This window comes from Quercus robur, chromosome 3 (genome assembly GCF_932294415.1).
Source record: "Quercus robur chromosome 3, dhQueRobu3.1, whole genome shotgun sequence".
In the NCBI taxonomy this organism is placed as follows: domain Eukaryota; kingdom Viridiplantae; phylum Streptophyta; class Magnoliopsida; order Fagales; family Fagaceae; genus Quercus; species Quercus robur.
Window position 1 is genome coordinate 48516897 of NC_065536.1, and position 25070 is coordinate 48541966.

Consider the following 25070-nt stretch of genomic DNA (forward strand, 5'->3'; position numbering starts at 1 on the left):
CACTGCTCACAACTTGTCACATGAGCAAGTTGTAGCAAGAGTTGTGAAACTAGTATTTTTTGTAAAATTATACCTAAGAAATAAGTTTATTGATCAAATAATAAGTAACATACAATTGAAACACATTTTAAGAATTTGAAAAGTTTGAACTCTTATCGGCAATCTTGTCGGCAAAAATATGACTGTGATTTGTTAAGACTACATGCACGTTTGGAAAGTGCATTTTGCACGTTTTCCAGCTGTACGTTTTTTAATGGGTCTCGTATACTATTCACAGGACCCATTAGCATCAAAAATACCTAACCCTCATATTTAAAAATTATTTTATTATAATATTTTCAGTTTTCACTTTTTAATAATAAACCCTGTCAAAACAGATAGAGATAAAAAAAAATTAGTAAAAGTAAATCTGACCTGACCCTCGTTTGACCGTAAAGTTGTGTGGTGGTCGGGAGTCGGGTCAACCTCCGAGCTGAGTCGACTCGCTGCGAATTGTAGTGACCCGCCCACACTATCGCTGTTGATATTCCTTTTTCTTGCTGCTCTTGTACTACAACAGAAAAAGTAATAAAAATAATAATTAAAAAACAAAAAAAACAAAAAGCAGTAGTAATAGACAGTACAAAAAGTAAAAACAAACAAACCGGCCCATAGTCAGAGCTAGCTGCATAAGATTTGTGTGAGCGAGAAAAACAGACAGAGAAAGAGAGAGAGAGAGAAAACTACGCGTCCAAATGTCGCTTTTGAACGGAATGATATGAAGAAGAATCCAAATCCTGTAGCTGTAGCTGTAGCTCAAATTCCATTCACATCCAACTCCGACTCTCACTTTTTCATTTCTCCAAGTAAGCTATTCTCTCCCATCTTTTTACCATTCAGATTTCTAAAAATCCAAATCCATCTTAACATTTTTTTTTGTGTCTTCTATTTTTTCCTTATCTCCGATTAAGACTGGTAAGAACCTCGATTTTTTATTTTATTATAAAGAAAAAAAGAACACATTTTTAGCTTTTTTGGCTGTAACTATTTTTCTCGAGAGTGATGAGTGATGGAAAAAAAAAGTAAAAAGGGAAAATCTTTCCTTTTTTGCTGTGATTTCTGATTACCATCTATAGACTTGTAAGAAAGAAAGAAAAAAAAAAGTTGTTGTAGCAGTAATAATAATGATAAATGAAGAGGTGTAGTTGCCGATATTTTCTAAATTTGGAGAAACAAAAAAACAAATCTGTTATCTGTTTCTGGAAACTTCTGTTTGGACTTTTGGAAAATAGGAAAAAAAAAAAAGATTCTTTCTTTTGGATTTCATTTTCTCCGGAAAAGTTGTGCGATGAAAGAAGAACGACGCCGTTTCACTTTCTCAATAATTATCCACAGAAAATTTCAACCAAAGAAAAAAAAGAAAAAAAAAACTCCTACTTCTTTTGTTGTTGTTGTTGTTGTTGTTGTTGTGCATGTGCTGTCTCTAAAAAGGGGCCAGAAACTTTTTGCCATAACCTAATAAACCCTAGAGCTGGGACCAGCAAGCACTGTACTGTTTAGTCTTTTACTTGATACTGAGCTTTCATTAATGTCTTTTTTTGACTGTTTGCTTCAATGGACTTATTATTACAACTTCCTATTCATGCCCAAAAAGTTCTTGTCCTCCTGTTTTTTCTTCAAATACTAATTAATTTGGTGTTTTTTTATTTTTACTTTTTTTGGGTTGTTGGTTGGGTTCAATGCAAATTTATAACTTTTTCATTTGGGTTTAAAGAAAGGGGCCTAGTGGGTTAGTGTAGCATTTATTAAATGGGCATTTGGGTCTCATATAATTGAGTTTGTTGATTGGTATTTGGTGCATATGATTAGGTGGGAAGAATGGGATTTGGAGAGGTTGGTTGCATCAATGAAGCAGAGATCTTGTTTGGGTTTAGTTTGCAGGAGTTTCTATTTGATTTTGATTTGTTTAGGGGCTTGTAAGTAACACTTTCTAGATGGGTTTGTTGTGGGTCTCAGTCAATGACCGACTTTTGAGTTTTAAACGCTGATGATAGTGAGAGAGTGAATTATTGAAAGTGTAAGGCTGGCTCTCTGTGTTTTGAATTATTGAAAAGTGAAAGGTGTGGTAATTAAAAGGTTTGTAAAAAAGTGGTAATATGTCCTATCGGTGTTCTTTCACTATTTAAATTTTTTTTTTCCTTGAATTATTGGAGAGAGAGAGAGATAGAGGTGGTGTCAATGCTGAATGGTTGTGTTGAATGAGGGGTTGGTAAATATTTGTAGAATTTTTGACCGTAGGGAAGTTGAGTAATTGTAAGTGTTGCAGGGAATTGGGAAACACTTAACTGTCTTTACTGAATTGAATTGAAGGTGATAACATTTTATGAATGGTGGGGACTGGTGACCCCTTTATAAATACCAAACTCAGAAGTAATGGATAGGATCTCTAGAATACAAAAGGTTGCAGATAAGTTCTATCTCTTGGTCCTAATGAAAGAGGAACTCTTTTAGGTGTATCTTGAGATTGGAATTCTGAAAATCTGGGTGTTTTTGACCTATAGGGATGAAGATTGATTTATGAGTCTTATAGGCCAAAAAGGTCGAATATTGTTCTTTTGGGATGCTTCCCTCTTGCATATTTGAGCCGTAGGTGTAGTGTTTTGACATTGTTTTCTGAAAGATCATTTGGGTTTGCCTTCTGTGATATACCAATCATCAGAAGCAAAGAAGAAAGCTTGGAAGGTATTGTGTATTCTTGATAGATATGAGCTTGATTAGGCTTATCTTCTGCTTCTTTTTTCGGTTTCCTATTACAGTTTGCTCTTTCTTAATGCGTTTGGTTTTGTTAATTACTAAAGCAATATGTTGTTACTGCTCTTTTGAATATATGGTGCATCGATTTCTATATGTAGAATCTGAACAAATCCAATTTAATTATCTGAGTAATGTTTGCAGGATGCAGTGACCAGTTTATTGTGCATCTTTTGGCTATTCCCTGTTGCTGATGGAGTGGAATGAGAAATCCCCCTCACAGTGGGAGTGGGAGAATCTGTTCATGTTCAATGCTAAAGCCACTGAAAATTCCAAGTTGCAAGAAATAGAATGGGGTATGCAAGGAGATCAGGGAATTAACTCTGGTTCTTTTTATTCGTCTGTGGGTGGTGAGGGGAGCGATGGGTCTGGCCCTGAGTTGGGACATGCTTCTCCATCGAAGAGCTCGAAATCAGCTTCCATCAATTCTTCATCAATGGGCGAAAGTAAGCCATCCAAACTCACTTTTGAGGCCTTCGGAGGTTTCCCAAATGATTTGAGCAACAAGAAAGAATTAGCCAAGGTTGAGCCAAAGAGAATTTCTAGAACACTTGAGCCTTCATCTGGCTGTGGTGAGCCATTGCTCAGTCTAAAGCTTGGTAAGCAGATATACTTTGAAGACGCTTGTGTGGGAAGCAATACAGAGACCTCAACTTTTTCTATGATTCCCATGCCATCTGTGACCACAGCAAAGAAATGTAAGACCAGTTTTCAGAGTACTACACCACGCTGCCAAGTTGAAGGCTGTAACCTTGAACTCTCATCAGCTAAAGATTACCATCGCAAACATAGAGTTTGTGAAAGTCATTCCAAATCCCCCAAGGTCATTGTAGGTGGTCTGGAACGTCGGTTTTGTCAGCAATGTAGCAGGTAAGAGCTTGTTATAAAATGGTAGTTATATATCGGAGTATAATGAAATCAAGCAACAATTATTGATTATTTTATTGTCCACTCATAGTCGCTCTTTTCTAAAGACCTCTTGGATGATAATAATTTCACATGTGCCCTGGTTCATAACCTAATTTAAATTTAATCAATCAAAATGAGCTTAAGTCCTAGCTCATCTTGAATAAATTTAATATTAATAACCATGTTATTTTCTACTGTCCAAGCTCATCTTGCATTTGATATTAATAACTACAATATTTTATATGCCGAAGGTTCCATGGTCTGTCAGAGTTTGATGAAAAGAAGCGAAGCTGTCGCAGGCGTCTTTCTGATCATAATGCTAGGCGGCGCAAGCCACAGCCAGAAGCAGTCCGGTTAAATCCAGCAAGGCTGCCTTCATCACTTTATGGTACTAGTTTCAAATTCAAAATCGAACCCCCCCCCCCCCCCCCCCCCATCTCTCTCTCTCTCTCCCCCTCTCTATTTACCTGGACGTATGAGACTAATTTCTCACACTACATGCTATTAAACATATTGGTATTAATTTTGATACCTTGTCCACTTTCTAAACCATAAATCAGGCATGGAAGTGATTTCTTTAGCAAGTTGTAACATAATCATCTCCAAATTTGTTTTACTCAAAATGGTATTGAACTGTTTGACTGGTGAATTTGTGGAAATATAATGTCTCCTGGATATATATAATGATTAGCATGATATGACAACCGTATCACAGAAATTCCTGAAGTTACATGGACCTAGGAAATTAATGTCTTTATTTATGAAACTCCTCTGAAGTTTAATGATTTTCCCTTTTACCTGATAAAAAGATTGAATGGATATTTAAAATCTCTAATCTTGTTATTGTTTGTTAAATTTAAAAACCACAAATGAAAAATCACAATTTATTTAGATAGGGCAATTTTAAAATTGATAAACTTACCCAAAATATAATATAATGACATTTTGGCGTCGTCCACGCTTTATGTCAATGTGATTGCAGAATTTTATGGGCACTGCAACTATTGACCTATTGCTGCTCTTCTAGTACAGCATTGTTGTCTTCCAAAAAAGTTGGAAAATGAAAATTTACTTATTATAAAAATCTATACTTTTACTTACCATCATTTCTAGGTAAAGCAAAATACAGGACTTGAACCAGCCTTTCTCCTGGTTCGCTAGAAGGAGATAGGAAGCTGGGGGTTTTACATTTGGAAAAGAGTTTCAGACTCTCAGATGTGGTCCCTATGCCAAATTTATGTAAAACCAAATAAAAGACACATAATAGCTGCAAACTTAGGTAAGGGAAATGTTGGTCAGGTCTTCTCTTGTAGGAAGACTTGAATAGTTGTAGTTGGAAAAAACTTGTGTACTTCGAAGGGTTGTTAGTGGAACCAGATCTGTGCATAATGATTAAGTATTTTGTAGAAGACACCCGCAGTCTCAATTTAGATGTAATTCTGTGAACAACAGTTAAAGTTAAACACAGTATTAGGAAATTATTTAGGACAACTGCTGTACTTATCCTGATAAGTGAATAATTGCCACCTGGTTGTCTGGTATTGACTTTTACTTTTTAGTTCTTAACTAGTTAGTTATTTTGTTGCTCTGTTATAGAGGATTAAATTCAGTCACTCATAGTCAATGTCATGGTATTGCCTTTATCTTTATTCATCATCTAGTTCAATTAAGATCTATACTATTCAATGTTAACCACCAGTTACTAGCACTATTGCTATTCTGTCATATGAGTTACTTTCTAATAAATGCCCCGCACAACACGGTCTATCAATACAGAATTTATAGATCTGAACTCCATAAAATATTTCAATTAGGATTGCTATTTAACAAAAACTGAGCCATTGAATTTGCTATAAATTTTGGTTACCTCCACAGATGGGAAGCAACAGATGAGCCTTGTCTTCAACAAAGGTCCCCTTGCTTACCCAAGGTCTGCTGGTTTTACATGGGAGGACATGTGCAGCTCCAAGATTAACCAAACAAAAGAGTATCCTCTAAAGCCTGCAAAAGCAAGAGACAGTGATATACAATTGCATTTGCCCAGCAATGAATTGCCACGTTCCATCAATACACTTTGTCATGATTCGAGTAGGCTCTTGCCATCCAAGGGAACCATAGCTGAGGCTCTCAACCCAGGTCTGTTGCTTCTTCAAGTGACTCAGCATTATTAATTTTTTTTTTTTTTAAATTTCAGATTAAATTATGAAATGGTTTTGGATTGCCAAGCCTTGGACCGATTGCTTGCACAGTCATATAGGGTTATAATCTGGCCATGTCAAGATTGCTTACTGGAGTATACTATCATGCATGCTTCAATGGCCATTAGAAAAAAAAAAAAAACAAAAAACAAAAACCAAAAAAAAAAAGAAAACAAAAAAACAAAATTTTTTTTACTACATGATAGAAAGCCTTCAGTATCTTATTTTTTTTTCTACAGAGGAAGAAAAATGAAAACTACAATAACCATACTTGCCTTGTGAGATACTTCTGGTTAGAAAATCTGAACTAACATCATGTGTCAGATGAATAGATGATCTGGTTAACCTGATTTATCTGTGTTCTCTTTTAACAAGATCCCAATCCACATACCAACTTTTAGCAAAAATGAGATTTTGTTGGAAAGGCATCCAGAAATTAGGAGTTACTGAAGATTTGTCTTTTTAAGCATTTGAAAGGTTAAAAGCTTGAGAACTCAAACCTAGTATGTGCAGTAGAGATTGGAAGACCTCTTACCATAACTGATGAATCATAAATTGATGCAATGAGGTTGTTCATCGTTTTGTTTTTGATGACTACAAGTGAATAGATTCATGACAGCAATAAATTTTGTTTAACTCTAGGGAAGATCTAATATATACATGGTAGGATCGTTCAAGAAAGCAATATTCACGTTTTGCAGATTCTTGTGCAGAGATTCTTGATTGGTAATTTGTGGCTAACAAGCATGTTTAAGAACATTGTACAATAGACTGTATTTGCCCAATTCTGGCGTATTATGAAAATATGTAAGAGGATGTGGCTACTGCTGTCAACTAGCTGGTGGCAAAAACATAGTTTTCTAGTGTTAAGGAAGTTGGTTAAATAATTTAGATATGTCAGAAGGACTGTGCATCCACTTCTAAGAAGGGTGAAACAAATTGGTATTTTTATTTATTTATTTTGATAAGTTAGTTTTGGTAAGTGGGGGGGGGGGGAACGCTAGTAGTGTTGAGAAACTGTAGATTTAGAAAATATTTGGAAGCTTAGCTCACTGAAGTTAAGATTCTAAAATTGTTGTTTACGGAACAAAACTTAATGTTGCCTTTTCCAATTGACAGACAAGGAATTCTTATGTTAAACCTTTCAATCTCATATTTGTCTAAAGAGGTGCAAGTAACATTTTTGCAGGTTTAGGAGAATCCATGATGTCCACTGATCTGGATGCATCACAGGATTTTCGACGTGCTCTCTCTCTTCTGTCAACAAATTCTTGGGATTCACAGGAGTCAAAACCAGCTAGACACCCACACTCCAACCATACAAGTCAATCTAACATGCCGCAGCCTCTTACGCATGCTATGACCCAAGGCTTGCCACATACTTCATCAGAACACTGGCGGACCGAGCAACAGTCCACTGAGTCCCAAGTTCATATCCTAGGTTCACCTAACAATGGCAGCAGCCATTTTCAAGAATTCCAGCTGTTCAAAGAACCCTATGAATTTGGCTTTTATTCCAATTGATTGGATTGACCACTCAAAACCCAATCAACAGTTCGTAGACTAAAGTACGTTACACATATTCGGGTTAGTTTCTTTTGTCTCCTGGTTTTCCTTTAACTTACAGCCTATCAGATGTTAGGTTACCCCTAAAAGGTTAGCGAACATGTATATGCGAATGCAGACACGCCTTTATGACTCATCTGGAAGTTGGCTAAAAGTTTCTTCTAGCTTCATCAAACGCTTATTAGAAGTGTTTTTTGTGTATGGGAACATTGCACATTGGCGTAACATTGAGTTCTCTGTTAAAAGAAGTTTTTGATTAGAACCAGTTCAAACCATTAGTTAATAGTTACCCAAAATTTTAAAACTCATGCGTAGGAAATTCCGAAGTAGCAGAAAGCCAGTATAATTTTATTGACTTTCAGCATTATTTCCGGGATCCAACATTATTGGGTAATTTTGAATCTTGATCCTAATAAATGTGGTCAAAATGACTACTTACTAGGGCAAGGCTTCCCAAGTGAATTCCATTTACTCATGCTTCATTTTTTTGGTTAGAAGTTAAAACTGGCATAGGAACACGACTCTAGACATGAAACCATACCAAAATGTGGTCATTTTTTTTAATGAGCTCTCGGACTGGGGCAATAATTAGATAGTCTTGGAGCACTGCTCTGGGCTCTCACAAAGGAAGTGGGCCTCATAGTGAGACTCACATGTGGGGCCCACTCTCCCTTGTGAGAGCTTGGAGTGCTCCAAGACTATCCAAGTATTTTTCCTAAGACACAACAACAATTTCAAAACATTATTAAATTAAATTGCAAATTATGATGACTCCGTGTATGAAGTGATGGATTAATTTGGGAATATGGTGAAAAAATTGTGAATTCTTGTTGTGCTCCTATATATATATATATATATATATATATATTTTTTTTTTTTACTTGAGGGTTGTATCTGGACACAAGCTAGAATTCAAAAATGTGGATTCAATTCTAACCTACACCAAAAACTAATTGGTGTTTTGATATGATGATAAAGAGATATCATTAGGATTGATTGTGTTGAAAATCTCAAAAAAAAAAAAAAAAAGTTTAAAAAATGTACACAGTTTTATCTATTTACTTTTCAATTTAAAGATTGTGGCAGTTTCTAATTTCCAAGTTTTAATGAAAGAAAGCTCATGAAAGCTTCAATTGTTTTAAATTTATTGCATGTAAGCCATGACCAGCAGCACCCCGTGAAGGTAGAATACGACTCTTCGAGAGATCAAATTCTTCAATTTTTGAAAACCCTACCCGTGCAATTTATCTATTATTGCTTTGTGCAACAGCATCCATCTTCCACAAATACATCACACACCACCCCCCCCCCCCCCCCCCCCCAAAAAAAAAAAAAAAAAGAACCCAGTCTGGTTTTGGGAAGTGGTAATATTGAGTTGACAACCTCTTGGTAAGATTCATAAGGGCAACCTTTCATCTCTGCTCCGTTTACTTAATTGGAATTGTTGGTGGACAGTCTATAAACACACAAAATTTGCCTGAATAAAAATTGGTTAAAACTTGCAACTCAAATGTAATGAAATTTTTTTATGTACATAACTTTGCTCTAATTGGTGCAGACGCGGGTTCTAGTTAACTCAACTAATAAAGTTTTTGATGGTTAAATAAGAGGTCTGGGGTTCAATCTCTGTTTACACCAAAAACCAAGTGGTGCCTTGGTCTGATGATAAAGAGCTATCATCAAGAGCGAACACCAAAGGATAAAACTCTCTTTTAAAAAAAAAAAAAAGAAAAAATTTAGTGCAAATATAGAGAGTTGATAATGGTCCACACAAGGATGGGTTGGTTCTTTGCAAAAATATCCAGCTTTCTTCCGTTGAAGTTAAATTGGATGCTAAGTCTATTATTGGTATTTTCTCCAGTGCTACAACCATTAATGGTCCCTATGCTTCTCTACTTGATGATTGCAGGTTGTTGGCTACCCCATATTCCCAAGCTGAAGATGACTCACTGCTATAGGAAGGCTAACAGGTGCGTTGATGCATTAGCTAAGCCTGGTGCTAATCAGGCTTTGGAGTTTGTTATTTACAGTTCCCCTCCGCCTTTCTTGGCAGAGGTCTTTTGTTATGACTTTGCTGGTCTGTACCTTAACAGGCCCTGTCCTGAATCTATTTCGCTTTCTTAGTCTTAAAATATTCGTTTTTTTACCCAGGGTTATATGGTTAAAATAGTACTTATTTGTGAAGTCACTGCCCCCCAATATTACTCTCCAATCAATCATATTGTACATCTAATCTGTTTTCAAAATCCACGGACCAAACCGCAAGCCATCATGTACGATAGGTATATTAAAATTTTTCTTTCAAATAAAAACCGTCTCTACAATCCGAGGCCATGCTAATGTTTCCACTTTCCACTACTACCCATGCAAGTTTTGCCGCCATATCAAATCACAAGTATAATTACGATATACCAATAATGTACAGGTTAGTGTGTTTTACTTGTAGGCTTTTAGCTCACTTTACATTTAAGTTAGTAATAAAAAACGTGCACTGAAATAATAAAATATCTTACAAATTAAATTTTCATATTGTGACAGGTCCTAGAGATCAAACAATTGATATAGGGACATATCAACTGACTTTGCCCCAACCCATAACACGGTCAGTCTTTATCAGTCTTCACGGTGATAATACAACACAGTTGATAGAAGCACGTGAACTTGTTTGTATAGTATTAGCCAAGAACAAACCCAAGATTCGAGGGCTAAGTCACCATATGTATTACCAATGCTGACGATCATAAGATTCCTTATTGTTTTTCCCTCTATCCTTTTCTTTTCGGTTTTTATTCAGCCTTTATTCGGCCCAATGGTGCAAGCACGAGCCCAGATGCCTAAAAGCCAACATTTTAAGATTCTCCGAAAAAAAGCCGACATTTTAAGGAAGAATCTCTTAAAGGAACTTTACAACCATAGTTTTGCTTAACAAATGCTTCACTACCTCAAACTTGGACTTTGCAACCTTATTGGCCAGTTTGGTTGAAAGGAGAGTAGTGTAAAGTTAACTAAAAATTGCACAAAAATCACTATTTTAAAGAAACACCTTAATGGCTCGGGCCTAGACTGGGTAACTAGGCGATATGTAGTTGAACTCACAATTGTAGCAAATTTTTAGCTATAACAAAACAAATGTTCTGAAAGAGTCCAATACCCAAGTAACAGAGAAATGACGCATTGGAGCATATGCAGAATGTTTTCACATTTCAATCTATATATTATCCTGTCGAGAAATGCTACAGAAACACACTAGTTTACAATATTTTTACAAACTATTAATGTGACAAATTTTTAATGGTTCTTATCTGAGCTCATCATTAACATCAAATTTTTACTTACTAATAATCACTCACTACATCAACAATTTGTAAAAAAGTTTGTGGCTTTAGCATTTTCCTATCCTATCAAGGAGATGCACAATTGTAGCCACACACAACCACAGCCACACACACACAACCACAGCCACAAGGAGATGCACAGTTGTAGCCACACACACACACACACACACACCCAAAAAAAAATAAAAAAACCAAGACCCAATGCAAATATAAAGTCTTGTCCTTGTGTTGTGGCTAGGGAAGGAGACATATTAGACCCTGAGATAACACAAGGACCCATGCAACATGACTTCAAATGCATGGTTAGGTATTAAGGCAACTTAATTAATGTGACCCAACTTTCCGGCAACAAATTCATGGAAGTAGCAGGATGTGTTACTCCCCAGGTCTCAACAAACCAGAAAATGAGACCAACGCCAAATACCTAACAGACCTAACAAAGTTTTTATAGCAACAGAACTACAACCATTGAGACCATAACATGTGGACCCACATGTCATGTGCAACATACAGAAAAGAAAAGGCCTATTTATAGCATCATAAAGCAAATGACTAGTCAAAAGACACATTTTCTAGACCCCAAATTTTATTAACATGATCTTCAGAACTAGGGACTTCATAAGCTTTAAACAGAAGCATCTGTTAAAACAAAGATACTTCAACGACATAGAGACAATTCAGATTGAAATGAAAACTAAAAATGCACAGACTGCAGTATCCTTATGCCACTTATAACTTATCTAAAATGCATGGTAGCATACCAACTAGGATAGGAGAGCTGATTCCAAAAGTACAAATCCTAACTATCAGAAACCAGAACCAACCTGTAAATCCTTGCCAGATCAAGCTGGCTGACACATAATGCATCAGAACAATTCATAGAGACCATAAATACCATTTCAGTTAATACAACAACTTGACACAGATCATGAGAAGGTAGAGTAACTTGACAACCGCGGCAACATGACGACGACAAGACTGACTTTCAGACACCCATATTGAGCAATGCCGGACGACAACTCTGAACCTTCTCAACCCTCAAACATGTCCTAGTACTCACTGGAACATTAGACAATTGCAAATTAATGGATGCAATGAAGTAGAAAATAAAATAAAACTACAGCTGTTGAAAAAAAATCCACTAGACAAGGGTGAAAGGAATAGATAGAGAGAGAAGATAGTGAAAAAGAGGGAGGGAGGGAGGGAGACGGGGAGGGGGTTAACCCTTGCAAGGAATCCACACGCTTTAATAAAACTGAATGTTTATTGATTTTATTATGTGTACACAAATTATCATCGAACTTATTGACAATTTCAAGCAAAAAATGAATATACAGAGAAAATGTCACACCACAAACCTGGTTACTTTCATCTGGCGATGGTGAAGGCGACTTCTTTGACTCAGTTGGTTTGTCGGCCCCACAATTCTGTCTGTTGCACTTGGTTCTGAATGGAAAGTTTATGTTATTACATTTCTCACACTTCCAGCTTCCCTCAGGCGTCTTTTGTTCTGTAAGGCAACAGATAAATAAGTGTTCCATTTACGACATGAAACCAATAACATTTGCAGGTCTAAAAGAAAGAGAAAGCAATCAATTGGCAGAGATGCATCCTGTCAACTTACTAGAGTTCTTGTCAGATTTTGCAGCCTGCATATGCAAGAGAACATTATTACACATAAAAAAATTACAAATAAATAAAATAAGAAAACAGATTTTTTAAAAGAAGGATATTCCCGCGCGCGCGCGCGCGGGGGGGGGGGGGGGGGGGGGGTGGTGGTGGGGGTGATAAAGGATTGAAATTAAAAGAGGACCATGACATGGTGCGGTAATATGGAACAGACCTGGGATCCGGGCTTTGGTGTGTTGCACTTTCTCATGTTACAAACCGTTCTAAATGAGAAGTTGATATTTCCACATTTGGGACATGTCCAGTCATTATCACGTGTTGCATCTAGAGGTGCATTTAATTACAGAAGGGGGAGAAGGACAAAGTTAGTTCACCAGGAGAAGATGTCAAGGTGTCTAATAATTGGCTAAGACATTCATCAACAGCCTAAAGGTGACAAACCTGCACCCTTCTTTTGAGATTTATCATCTGGAAAAAATCCTGGCCGTGGCCCCTGTGCAAATAAAAAATTCTCATTAATTCTAATTCACATCTTGGTACAATCAATTCTACCCAAAACTGAACAAAATCTAGATGCTCCATTAGAAAAGAAACCATAGCTCAACGTTTGTATGTCTATTACTTAGGTTTTTATAATACATGTGAAAATGAAACACCGAAAAAGGAAGGGATTTGAAATGCCACTTGTTGAGAGGCATGCCAAAAGTGGATTTCATTATTTATGACGATAAACATAATTTAAATTTATTGCAGATGCAAACAACAAAATTGCAGAGAATCTCAGATTCCAATAAACTATCATATAGAAAAAACTAAAATAAAATGTTACACATGTATCCTGAGTTCCCAGTCCCGACAATAGAGAAATCTTTGCAACATACCATAGCACTAGGGCCCATGGGCATACCCAGGCCATAACGATCCATCAGGGGGGGTATACCGTACATCCCACCTGAAAAGGACAAGTAAAAAGGAAAAAACAATAAAAGAAGACATCATTAGGAACAGACACAAGACACAATCCAAAGAGAAGGATTATTAATTATCAAAGGTCTTCTTGATTTTCACATCATGCCCTCTAAATCATGAAAATTGAAACCATCCAGTATTTTTTGATTGGTTAGCTACGGAGGTACCGGTGGGGTCTTGAACCCACAACCATACCCTCCAACCCAATATTATGGAAGGAGTAAATGCCATTTGAGGTAGAGCTTAGCGGCAAAATCGAAACCATCCAATATACAAATAAAGTGTATGGAAAAAGGAAAGTCAGGATTTAAAAGGAATTAAAAGGTTGATTAAACCACTAACTCTAGACTATACATGAAGAAGCTCCCCCCACTCCCTTTTCCCCTCCAACCCAATATTATGGAATGAGTAAGTTCCATTTGAGGTAGAGCTTAGCAGCAAAATTGAAACCATCCAATATACAAATAAACTATATGGAAAAAGGAAAGTCAGGAATTAAAAGGTTGATTAAACCACTAACTTTAGGCTATACCAGAAGAGGCTCCCCCCACTCCCTTTTCCCCACCACAAACACACACACATACTATAGAACAGATGAATGGCAGTAATCCAACACAATTAGAACTTCATGCACACGTTATAACAGTAACATGGAACATAATGGGGTGATAAACAATGGCTTAGTTAGAATTTCAGTTTAGTCGTTCTTTAAGGAAATAGTGATTTTGCACTATCATACAGAACAAAGGTAGCAGAAGATACCATTCCCGATCATAGATCCACTTGAGTAGGGTGCTGGTGCAGACAAATGTAGAGGTCTGTAAGGGCTACCAGTAGAAAGGCGGCTGCCATAGTTGTAGTGGTATGCTGAACCCCCAGAGTATGGTACATCAAATGGAGGCATAGATGAACCACTGAAAATGGAAGAACCATAGGGTGGCACACCCAGATACATTGAAGAGGGTGCACCAGAACCTACATAAGGAGCTGAGGATGTGTAACCCTGTGGGGCTTGAACAGGCTTGGCAGCAGTTTTCTAAAAAGAGAGGTCATTAAATAAAAACATTAGATTGTATGATAACTGAAATAAACTAAATACAATCTTGGAAAAAGCAAAGAAAAAAAAGGTGAACAGAATCAAAAAATAGAAAATAATCCATGAAACACTTCATAACAACCTAATCAACAAAATCATGATGACCCTTAAAACATTGTACACTAGAATAAAAAGCTATAAGCAGTACATAGAAAGAAATGAACACATGACTAAAAATTCAAAAGAAAGATTCATACATACAGTCCAACAATCAATATTACCACTTGCCCAAGTTCTCATTTTTTGAAGACTGCAACTCCATTTAAAAAGGTTGACCTTAGTGCAATGGCAAGTGTCTTTCACCAAAAGCGACAAAAAAATTGGGGGTTAAGGTTGCCTACCAATCACCTCTCCCTAAATCCCAAAAAAGTGGGAGATTTGTGCACTAGGTAGGATATATTTACTACAGCTACATTTAAATCTCCAGAATTTTGATGGAGAAAAGATAAAGTGTTTTAAAATTGAAATTTGTTATATAACCCAATCAAATATGAACCAACTACTTGGATCCAGATCCAACCCTAGAAACCTTTAGTGAACATAATCCAATAATTTGAATTATGTTCTGAAAAGGTCCAATTAACAAAAACACACACAAGCATAATCAAAAATAGATTGCATGATTAAAATGACAGTATGTTGATGCACAAATCAGCAACCATGATAAATAGACAAAATAATCAAGAAAAACAATAGATTATGTTGTACAAAAAATATGCAAGCCAATACGTGAATCACACTCTATCTTTAACCTAATTAGCACTATACCCTGCAATGCATTGATTAATAAAATAACATATGTAAACTAAGAAAATGTTCTTTAATAATGGTTGGTACAAGTCTAGCCACTTGGTGGAAGGAAAGTATAGCCACTTGCCATAAAGAGAAGATAGTCAATTGGCGTAACACAGCTTCTAGGACCCAACTTTTATCATATAGTATATGATACATGAACCTCTTAAGATTTTTTTTAAAAAAAAATTTGTAGAATCAAACCTCTATGAAAATTATAAAAACTATGAGTTATTATTATAGAATATGATACATAAACCTCTAAGATTTTTATTTATTTTTATTTTTTTAGAATCAAACCTCTAAGAAAATTATCAAAACTATGAGTTATTTGTAACCAAAAAATCTAGCAAGCATTCATTCTAGACAACGCAGGGCAGCTGTAGTTTATATCTTACTGAGTTATGATCAGCGGGCCTCGGTTGAGTGCAATTACGCATATTGCAAGTTGTCCTGAATGAAAAATTGACATTACCACAGCTAGGGCAGGTCCAATCATCTTCCCTACGACTACCTACAAACCACACATTATTTAATGCACCCAAATATCAGTACCAAAAAAGCAAGATATATCACTACCTAAGATAAACAATTAATATTATTAGGGCCATTTTCAGAAGAGCATGAGTAAACATTACAAGAATAAAAATTCAAATAAGAAACATTACAATACACAAATGTGATGAGGCTAGTATCAATGTGTGTATGTGTAATATGCATGTGAAGATCATACTACTTGTCACAGTGTAAAGAGAGAGAGTACTTTTTATAGGAATATAGAATTTGCACAACCAAATGGGTTGAACTTGAATCCATGATCTCATCCTCCATCCCTTGTCTAAGGAAGGAGGAGATGCCATTTGGCCCAGATATTCTGGCAAACATAAATAACATTCTTCAAACAGGCAGTCACAAACCCAAAGGGGAAGGGGAGATTCAAATTTCAAACTAGTAAACTCAACTCCATGAGACGTAGTCCCTAGCCAGTTGTGCTACTGCTACCCCATTGGGGGGTTTTTTATTTTTTATTTTTTTATCCTGTCAACCAACTCAACCCGTACCAACTCAACCCAGAAATATACATTTATGTTGCAATATATGATCACATGGAAAATCCACATCAACTACTAAGTTAATTACAACATACACGCATATCCTTTGATATATCACTCAATCCAAATTTCCATAAGTTTAACCCTCCCCCACTTCATGCCTCTGAATGTATTATTCTTATAGAGAGGCGCTTTCATATCTTCTTAAAACAAAATGGCTAGGTTACTGCCTAAACATCTGAGCAACAAGCCATGTCATTCAAATTTTCAACTTTCAACTTGAGCTTTACCCAATACTTGAGATATGACAAAAAATATGATGGGCCCATTGAATCACAACAGAAATATTCCCAATTCAGCTGGTGCTGAATATGCAAGCGCGGACCATTATTCTCTTTATACATAAAACTCAAATAAGATTCCTAGAAAAAGTAGTACATTGCAAATGCACATTTAACATCATAAGTATTAAGATTAACACAAAACATGAATAGTTCAATAACCACATTTAAAATAAAATAAATAAATAAATAAAAACAGCCTACCATCAGTTCTAGCACGCTTGGCAGCTGAAGAATTTCTGTTATCAACCTGAACCAAACAAAAAAGAAAAATACAGTTATCAAACCCTAGAGACTTCGAATGAAACCACAACAAAACAAAAGCCACAAGTTTTGCATTCCAAATCAAATCTAATTTAAGCGCGATCAAAAAAGGAAAAATCAAGAGATTGAGAAACAAAACAAAATCGATATGAACCTAATTTCAAGTATCTGATACAGTACTTTTAGGATGAGCTAGGGTTTGGAATGATAGCGTTAAAAACAAGCTGTGAGAATGGGAAGATATAAATAAATAAAGAAAAGGAAATGGAGAGAGATGGTACCTGTGACATGTTGATGAGGAAAGAGAGTGAGAGAGTACGGCGAGATCTAGGTGCGTAGATTCGAAGCCGGAAAAATGAATTTTGCCCTTCAAGTTGGAAGACAAAGGCGATAGATAAAAGAAAAAACACAGACAAAGCCGCAAGGCGCAAGCGTCGATAAGATGCTAATGCCAGATGGGGGGGGTGTTTTTTTAACACCGTTATTTAGGTCTTGGGTCCGTACACGACGCGCACCGTTTAGTGTATTTTTTTTCTTATGCTGCGTTTGGCCAGGCGTGTGCGGAAGAAAGAAATTGGAAGGGTGGAGGGCTATGGCTAGAAAAGGAAACTAAATCTTAACAAACGCAGCTTTAACATGAATTTACTAGTCGTGAATTTTCAAAATGCACAATTATTACCTTAAACTATAACTTGTGGTTTAATTTACACCCTATCTTTATTGGATAGCTAACTTGGATGAGAAAGTATATCACATGTGACTCATGTGACTTTTGCATAAGTGGCGCCAAATGAAAAAAACTGAAGTGCTCTTCTTCAATCCCTTAAAACAAAGGTTACGTGAGGGTTAAATTTATTAAATGATTTCTTAGATAGAGTAAGAAGGAAATTTGAGAGAGGTGGTGATGGAATATTGTTTATTATAATTGAAATGGCCATCCATAATTGTAAATTGCAATTATAGTAGACTTGTAGAGTGCAATTATGCATATATATATATATATATATATGCAATTCTTTAAATCTTTACCAACTGAATATGACTTAATCAGATATAATACACATAAACATCACGTAAGATAAATAAATTTAGTAGAGTTTCCTTAATATTTAGTTGTTCACATAAAGGTTTTGTAAACTATTGACTAACAAAAAATAGGATACATATGTCTAGTATCACCATTATATAAACTTATGGAAAACTTTACAAAACAGTGACTAATAATGTTTGTCAAACCAAAGGTCCTATCTAAGACCAACACAAAATAGGTTACTTTTCTCCATTAACACCATCAAATAAGCTTATGGACAACTTTACAAAACAGTAACCACAAAAGGTTCTAACAATCAAATGTCCTAACATATAAAAGGTCCAATAAGCTAGTACTACTGCTGCCCCTCACCCTTTTCCTGCTCCATTTCCAGTTCTTCTTCCAACTACAATTCCATTTCTTTTTCCATATCTACCAACTTCACTGCTTCTAGCTACACTTGTTTGGGTTGAGACCTGTAATAATAGATACATTGGATCGTATGGTAAGTATGTATACACAACAAACTCAATGAACAAATACTAGCAATATGAAAATAACAAGCAGAATGTGTAGTATATATCTAATATGGAAATTACTATAATGGATTGGCTTCTAGCAACACTTGATGGGTGATGATCCTCTTCCACTCTTAAGCCCATAAACACATGATCGCCTCCTGTTCTCCTAACCAACAACAAGTTCAAAAAGTTTGTAGTTATCAACTACAATAGGTAAGTAGCACAATAAAAATCTTATTTAGCAATTAGCAAGTATTAATACATAGTTTTGGCTCCCGTATTCGTTGTTGCTGCTTGTCTTTGCTCAGTCTAGCCCTCACTAGCATTATTAGATTTGGGGGGTAATTTGCATCCTCTTTTGTTGTGACCCAATTGTCCACAATTGCCACATTTTGTAAATATGCGGTAGATGACTTCTTTAATTTATGTGAAATCCTTGGTGTCTCATCAGTAGCTTTCTTCCTCTTGTTCTCCTTTGGTCTTCCAGGCTGTACTAGCATCTTTAGAGGTAGAATATTATCACCTGCGACATTTGTCCAAAAGTCCTCACTATTGGTAGGTAGGCTGGATGAGGTGTGAGTATGTTCTAAGGTAAGTCTTAACCTTGTAATAGCTATGCACATAGTTTTCTGCCTTTTCTTTCTTGTAAGCAATTACTGAAACTACATGCTTGCAAGGGATGCCTGTTAAATCCCATCTGTAGTAAGCACATGTATGCTTCTCCAAATCAACTACAAACGGTTTTCCCTTACAATGCACTTCAAACTTTGATCCACTAGACCATGTAAATATGCAATCCCTAGTTGATTCCTTGTTAACTTCTAATTTATCATGAATCTTAGGACAAATTGGGCTAGACTTCTTCAACATCGTATCCCTATTTCTTGGGATCCTTTTCATAAGATACATCCTAATTATCTTACACATAGTCAATATGGACTTATCCTTAGTGTTAATACCCATTTTCGTGCCACATTTTCTATAAACCCGACTCAATCGAGCTCGACCTCATTATGGGCCCAATTCATGTATTATATTATTATTTATTCTTTTAAGCATGACCCATGCCCATGCAACATATGGGGGAAATTGAGGAAGTGTGATTTGAAGGGTATGGATCGGTTTCTTTCGGATATTTTGCATGAGCCCAGCCTATGCGTGCTACCAATGGGTAAGGGACACTAGTATTATGCTAGGCTCATAGAGGAGGTTTTATACCTGAAATTTTTGCCTTAAAAGAGTCTTTATGCTCTAGTTGATTGTCGCCCAACTTTTCTGCTCTACCATTATTTGCCTAAAACGTATAGCTGTCCCTAAGTGGTTGGCCTTGTCTGATGCAACAACCAAATGCAGACTCCAAGGGCCTACCATGTCTAGGAAACATTAGCCTATGAATTTAAGTCACTCCATTTCCCAAATTATGCAAAAAGCAAGCTAACCCTCTTAGCCAATTAAAGCAAATCTGACCATAACCTCTTTGATTGAAACCTTGGGGTTCACCTCTTCTATTAACCAAAAACCAGTCACTTAGAGCACCCCAAACTGAATACAAGAGGCCCCAATCAGATTCAAAATGAACCAACTACGTTTTCCCCCACAGAGTTGAAACTTATGACCAAAAGCCTATTTAGCTAGCCAACATTCTCACAATTCTGAAGCTTAGGGGTGGAAATATGAGTACAGGGGAACCTTCCCTCTCTTCCTCACAACCTCTCTCAATTTCCTCTTCTCGCTGACTGTGGGTCAAAGTTTCGGACCTGTGTATTTTTTTTGCATTTTCTTGTATTTAAGTTATGGCATTTTGATTTCTCTCTTATTAAAGCACCATTAGCCTTTATTTATTAAATATTGGAATTTTGGGCTTGATTCTCCACAAATAAACAATTCTAAAGAACACAAGGGGAGATATGGGCTAATCTTGCAATTTTGGCTCTTGTCGCAAAACAACCCCGACATTTTATCGACTTCACTAGGGAATCAAGCAGCTGAAACAAGAAAAGTCATGTATCTGAAGATGTGAAACTAGCAAAAAGATGGTGTTTCTCACACTAACTTGTCATTCCAAGAGAAACCGTATGATGCTTCGCTGTGCAAGAAGAGCCTGGTGAAGTTGAGTTAAAAAAAGTTTTATCCTTAGCTCATTGAGCTGCTGGAGATGCTCCAAATCATGTGACGAAATTGCTCCAACCTTCGAAAGCCATCCAAGAAGTGAAGGATGGGGGGAGAATCAACTTTCTTATTCAAGGGAAAAAGTTTCTTCTACTCATCTATATTATTTTTAAGCTATCATTATTATGGATAAATCATCCCGCATCTCTTGCTTTATATAATATTTGTGAACATTTTTTTTTTGTAGCTTGAAAATGCAAAAATGGTGAATCGCAAGTCCAACCGTGAAGGCAATGATAGCTTCAGCAAATAATCAACAAAGCAAAGCTTTAGACATCAATTTCAACCCAATAACCCCCAATGACAATGCTAAAAGCTCCTTGTCAATATCTCCTCAACATGTGTCTCCTTTATGTTGCTGGGGTTAGCGCTGAGCATATAGGGGCTGTCGCAGGTGATTGACTTGTTTTGGGATGAGTATAATTGATATTGTGTGCAACCCTTTACAGCTAAATATTTTTTGCGTCACCGCTAAGTAAAGTCTTCGCCAAATTGTTAAAGGCCATAGTTAAGCCCACCATAAGTCACTAGATATTCCACACAAAGTCTTCAAGTAGCGACATTTTATAAACCAAGTTTTGAAGTAATACAAGCGATATACTATTGTCAAAGCATGCTTAAGATAAGACTCTCAAGCTTTCTCTTTGCTAACTCATATTTTTTATATATCGCTTAAACCATTTCAATCAAATTTTATTATATAAGTCATTTATGCTAATGCTTAGACATAACTATTGTTTACTGATATAAATGATAATTACACTAGGGGACAAAACAGAAACCTTCTCAGAGCATCCGACAAAGAAGGAAAGTCGGACTCTATTCCCTCTTACCGAAGTCGTAACATGCTCATGCACTCTAAACCATGACAAACTCACGCATCCAAAATCATGGTAGATCTGTGCACACCAAGCCATGGCATGTTTATATATCTCAAGTCGTGACAAGCGCATGCATTCCACGCCATGGCGACTTCTTGACCAATCTTGAATTCAAGATTATGCTCGAAGAGAAATGAATGTTGCCATCCTCAAGAAAATTGCTCTTGGCATTCACCTTTGAAGAATGCTTTGCTAGAGTTCACTCTAGATATTGATGTCAAATAGCTCAAAAATTGCATGCAAGTTGCTAGAAACTCATTCCAAAGACTTTTGAGTGGAATCTTAGTACAATGTGGAAACTTGGAATAAGCGGCATAGAGGCTAATGAGAAATTATTGTGCTAGAGATGCAACAACCCTACACTGACGTCTCTAATACTTAACCCATCATTATCCCAAAGTTAGAAGCCAGACAAGCAAAGTATGGAGCCGTTGTTTGCGGTACCATGTATCTTCGACAAAGAGGCTAACCAAAACGTGAAAAAAAAAAAAAAAAAAAAAATTGTTGTGCTAGGAATGAAACAACCCTATACAAACATCTCTAATGCTTAGCCTATCATTGTCCCAAAATTAGAAGCCAAGTTAGCGAAGTATAGAGTCACTGTTTGTGGCATAACATATCTTCAGCAAAGAGAAATCATGTTCTGCCCTCTATATAGTGAATGGGAGGACCCCAATTTTCAGAACTTATCTTCAAGTAATATTGAGAATACTAAAGGAGGAAGAAATCCCACCAAACAACTCTTGGCAATGGCATACCATTGGTTTGACATAACCAAATTCACTAAAAGTCGCTGCACTTCCAAGTGCACTCCAAGCTTGTATGCACACAACTTATAAACATTCGAGACATGAGCACCTCATAGCCTTTTATGCTTGGGGGTTTGATCTCATCGGACCTATCCATCCACCTTTGAATGGGTACATTCGAGTCTTTGCCGCACTAAGTAATTTACTAAGTGGTTGGAATCAATTCCACTTAAAGAAAAGCAATGGGAGTGGCCATAGCCAACTCCATCAAGGAGCATGTCATTCGTCGCTTCGGCATCTCACATAAGATTATAAGCGACAACAATATATCTCGCTCATACCAATTTTTGGAGTTAAGTCTTATAAAATATTAGGAAACCGACGAACTATCATATTATTCAAGCATGGTGAGACCCCTACATGCGAAGGTGCAATGCCTTCAATAAGGTAGGGAAAGCCAATGCTTTCTCTTAATGGAAAGCCTTGCAAAGTGGCAAGCCAACAAATTACTCTTATGGCAAAACATCTACATGCGAGAGTTAAAAAAAAAAAAAAAAAAAAAAAAAACTCTCAACAAGGTAGGGAAAGCCAAGTATGTACTCATTCAATGATATACCCTATCAAATAGTAAGGAAGCCAACGAGATGTTTCATTATGGCGATACCCCTACTTGCGAGGGCGCAACTAGCCCTCGATAAGATAGGAAAGCCTATACATCCTCAAAGATAACTCTATCGAATGATTAGGAAGCCAACAAGATGTCATATCATTCGTACATGACAAGCCCCCTACTTGCGAGGGTACACGCCTTCAACAATGTAGGGAAAGCCAATATTTTCTTAACGTCAAGCCTTACAAAGTAGTAAGGAAGCCAACATAATATCTTATAATTCAAGCGCGATGATCCACTACATGTGAGGACATAACCATCCTTCAAGAATATGGGAAAGTCGATGCAACAAATCAATACCTCATTGCCACATGGTAATTTACTATACGTAAGGATAAAACTCCTCAAGAAAATGGCAAAATTGTGCATTTTATAAGTCTCTACATGCAAGAATGTGATATTTTCAAATGATGATAGCAATACAAGCTTTATTCAAGCCACTGCCTGTGAGAACGCAATCAGCCTCTATGAAACGATGACAAACAAGTGCACCATGAGCCACAATGTGCGAGAACGCAGCCCATATGTGGGGGCTTCTTGAAATTAACGAAGCAGCATGTAGTCGCTAGTTAGGATGAATCTATATATATCATCATATCATATTGAGAGAGTGGATTCCTACCATCAAGGAGGTTAAGGGAGTGTTGACAAAAAAAACGGTTAAAAATAGTTTGCGTGTATATATATATATATATACAACGGTTAAAGTAAAAAAAAAAACAAAAAACGCAGTAACTTAAAAAAACCTAGCGATACAAAGAAGCCTGGGACATGGAGAGAAATAGAGAAAGAGGCGATGAGGCCTGGGACACGGAGATGAAATAGAGAATAGAGGAGTCAGAATAAAATAAAAACCCGGTCAAAATAAAATAAAATAAAAAACGTTGCATCTAAAAAAACCCTAGCGACCCTGTGATACAGAGAAAGCGAAGGAGAAAAAAAAAACCTTGCGCCACACTGGAGATTCGTACGACTGACCATCGCCATCCCCTTTTAAGTTTTTCAGGTACTTCTTCTCTCTCTCCCTCTCTTTCTCTCTATGTGTTTTTGCTATTTTGATTCGATTTTGAAACTTTCGTGTGATTTCGGGATAAGTTTCCTCTATTTTCGTGAATTTGCGGAATATTCTAGATCTGTTTTGCGAGTTAAAGCTTTGACTTTGAATGCGCATGCGCGTGATTCTAGGGTTTTGTTATAATCGCCATTTGAAAATTCTTTGAATATATATCTATATATACTAATTTTGGTTTAGGATTTTGTTGTTCTCTACTTTATTGCATCTCAATGGTGGGGTTGGGCGCACACTTGTGTATTTGTTCTTATTGTCATCATTGCACACTTATGTTTTGTTCTGTCATACTCACGATCATGCATAAGTGGGTTGTCCATAAAAGCTAAATACAAATGAAAGTGTCTTTATGGCAGCAACCCTTATTGCACATTACAACCATCTCAAATTCTAAAAGATTCCAACAAATACAAAAGGAAAACAAGCAAAAAAGAAAGGGGAGACTTAAAGAAGATCAAGACTTACAACAATATCTAAAGCCTTCACATTCAGAACACTCACCTGTGATTTCTCTCTATGAATTTGTTGCAACAAGTTTCTGCCTTTTCCCAACAATTGGGTTGCCAAGTTATGCAAGTTGAACTTTCAAGCCTCACTTGAACCATGTATCGACAGTGCATCAAAGGTAGTAGAGAATACGCTATACAATCGATTCATCCTCAATTTAGTTCTTGGCAGCCTCCTTCATTCAAATAGTCACTCCTCGGCCAAGGAAACAACCCAAGTGCTATGGTCACTCCTATCACAGCTCATGTGTGCTACCAAGTGGGCAAGAGATACTGGTAGCACACTAGGATTATGAAAGAGGTCTTGTATCTGAAATTTTCACCTTAAAAGAGCCTTTATGTTTTGACTGACTATGGTCCAACTTTTTAGCTCTACCATTTTTGCCTAAAACATATAGCTGACCCTAAGTGGCTAGCCTTGTCTACAGCAACAATCAAATGCAGACTCCAAGGGCCTGCCATGTCTAGGAAACATCAGCCCATGAATTTAGGCCACTCCATTTCCCAAATTATGCAAAAATCAAGTCAACCCTC

At 36.6% G+C, this 25070-nt stretch overlaps 2 protein-coding genes across 5 annotated transcripts; one reads left to right on the forward strand and one right to left on the reverse strand.

Moving 5' to 3' along the window:
- Window positions 1–670: 670 nt before the first annotated feature.
- LOC126718151 (squamosa promoter-binding-like protein 2) lies at window positions 671–9647 on the forward strand. Of its 4 annotated transcripts, none has more exons than XM_050420235.1 (6): window positions 1723–2721; window positions 2935–3660; window positions 3951–4087; window positions 5575–5835; window positions 7087–7465; window positions 9373–9647. In XM_050420235.1, exons 2-5 carry the CDS (start codon window positions 2984–2986, stop codon window positions 7419–7421), a joined length of 1410 nt encoding a protein of 469 aa, XP_050276192.1. In that variant the 5' UTR covers window positions 1723–2721; window positions 2935–2983; the 3' UTR covers window positions 7422–7465; window positions 9373–9647. The 4 variants fall into 4 exon arrangements, 3 of the variants coding, with proteins under 3 accessions (XP_050276191.1, XP_050276192.1, XP_050276190.1); XR_007652849.1 differs by having other exon boundaries at window positions 1724–2721; window positions 7087–7484; XM_050420234.1 differs by lacking the exons at window positions 1723–2721; window positions 9373–9647 and adding an exon at window positions 671–845 and having other exon boundaries at window positions 7087–7728.
- Window positions 9648–11452: 1805 nt separating this feature from the next.
- LOC126718153 (ranBP2-type zinc finger protein At1g67325) lies at window positions 11453–17414 on the reverse strand. Its single transcript, XM_050420236.1, has 10 exons — window positions 17223–17414; window positions 16882–16927; window positions 15683–15798; window positions 14159–14432; window positions 13309–13379; window positions 12869–12920; window positions 12642–12751; window positions 12423–12447; window positions 12157–12308; window positions 11453–11857 (listed from the first exon to the last, which is right to left on the reverse strand). The coding sequence occupies exons 1-10, from the start codon at window positions 17229–17231 to the stop codon at window positions 11855–11857; spliced, it is 858 nt and encodes a 285-aa protein (XP_050276193.1). The 5' UTR covers window positions 17232–17414; the 3' UTR covers window positions 11453–11854.
- Window positions 17415–25070: the final 7656 nt, after the last annotated feature.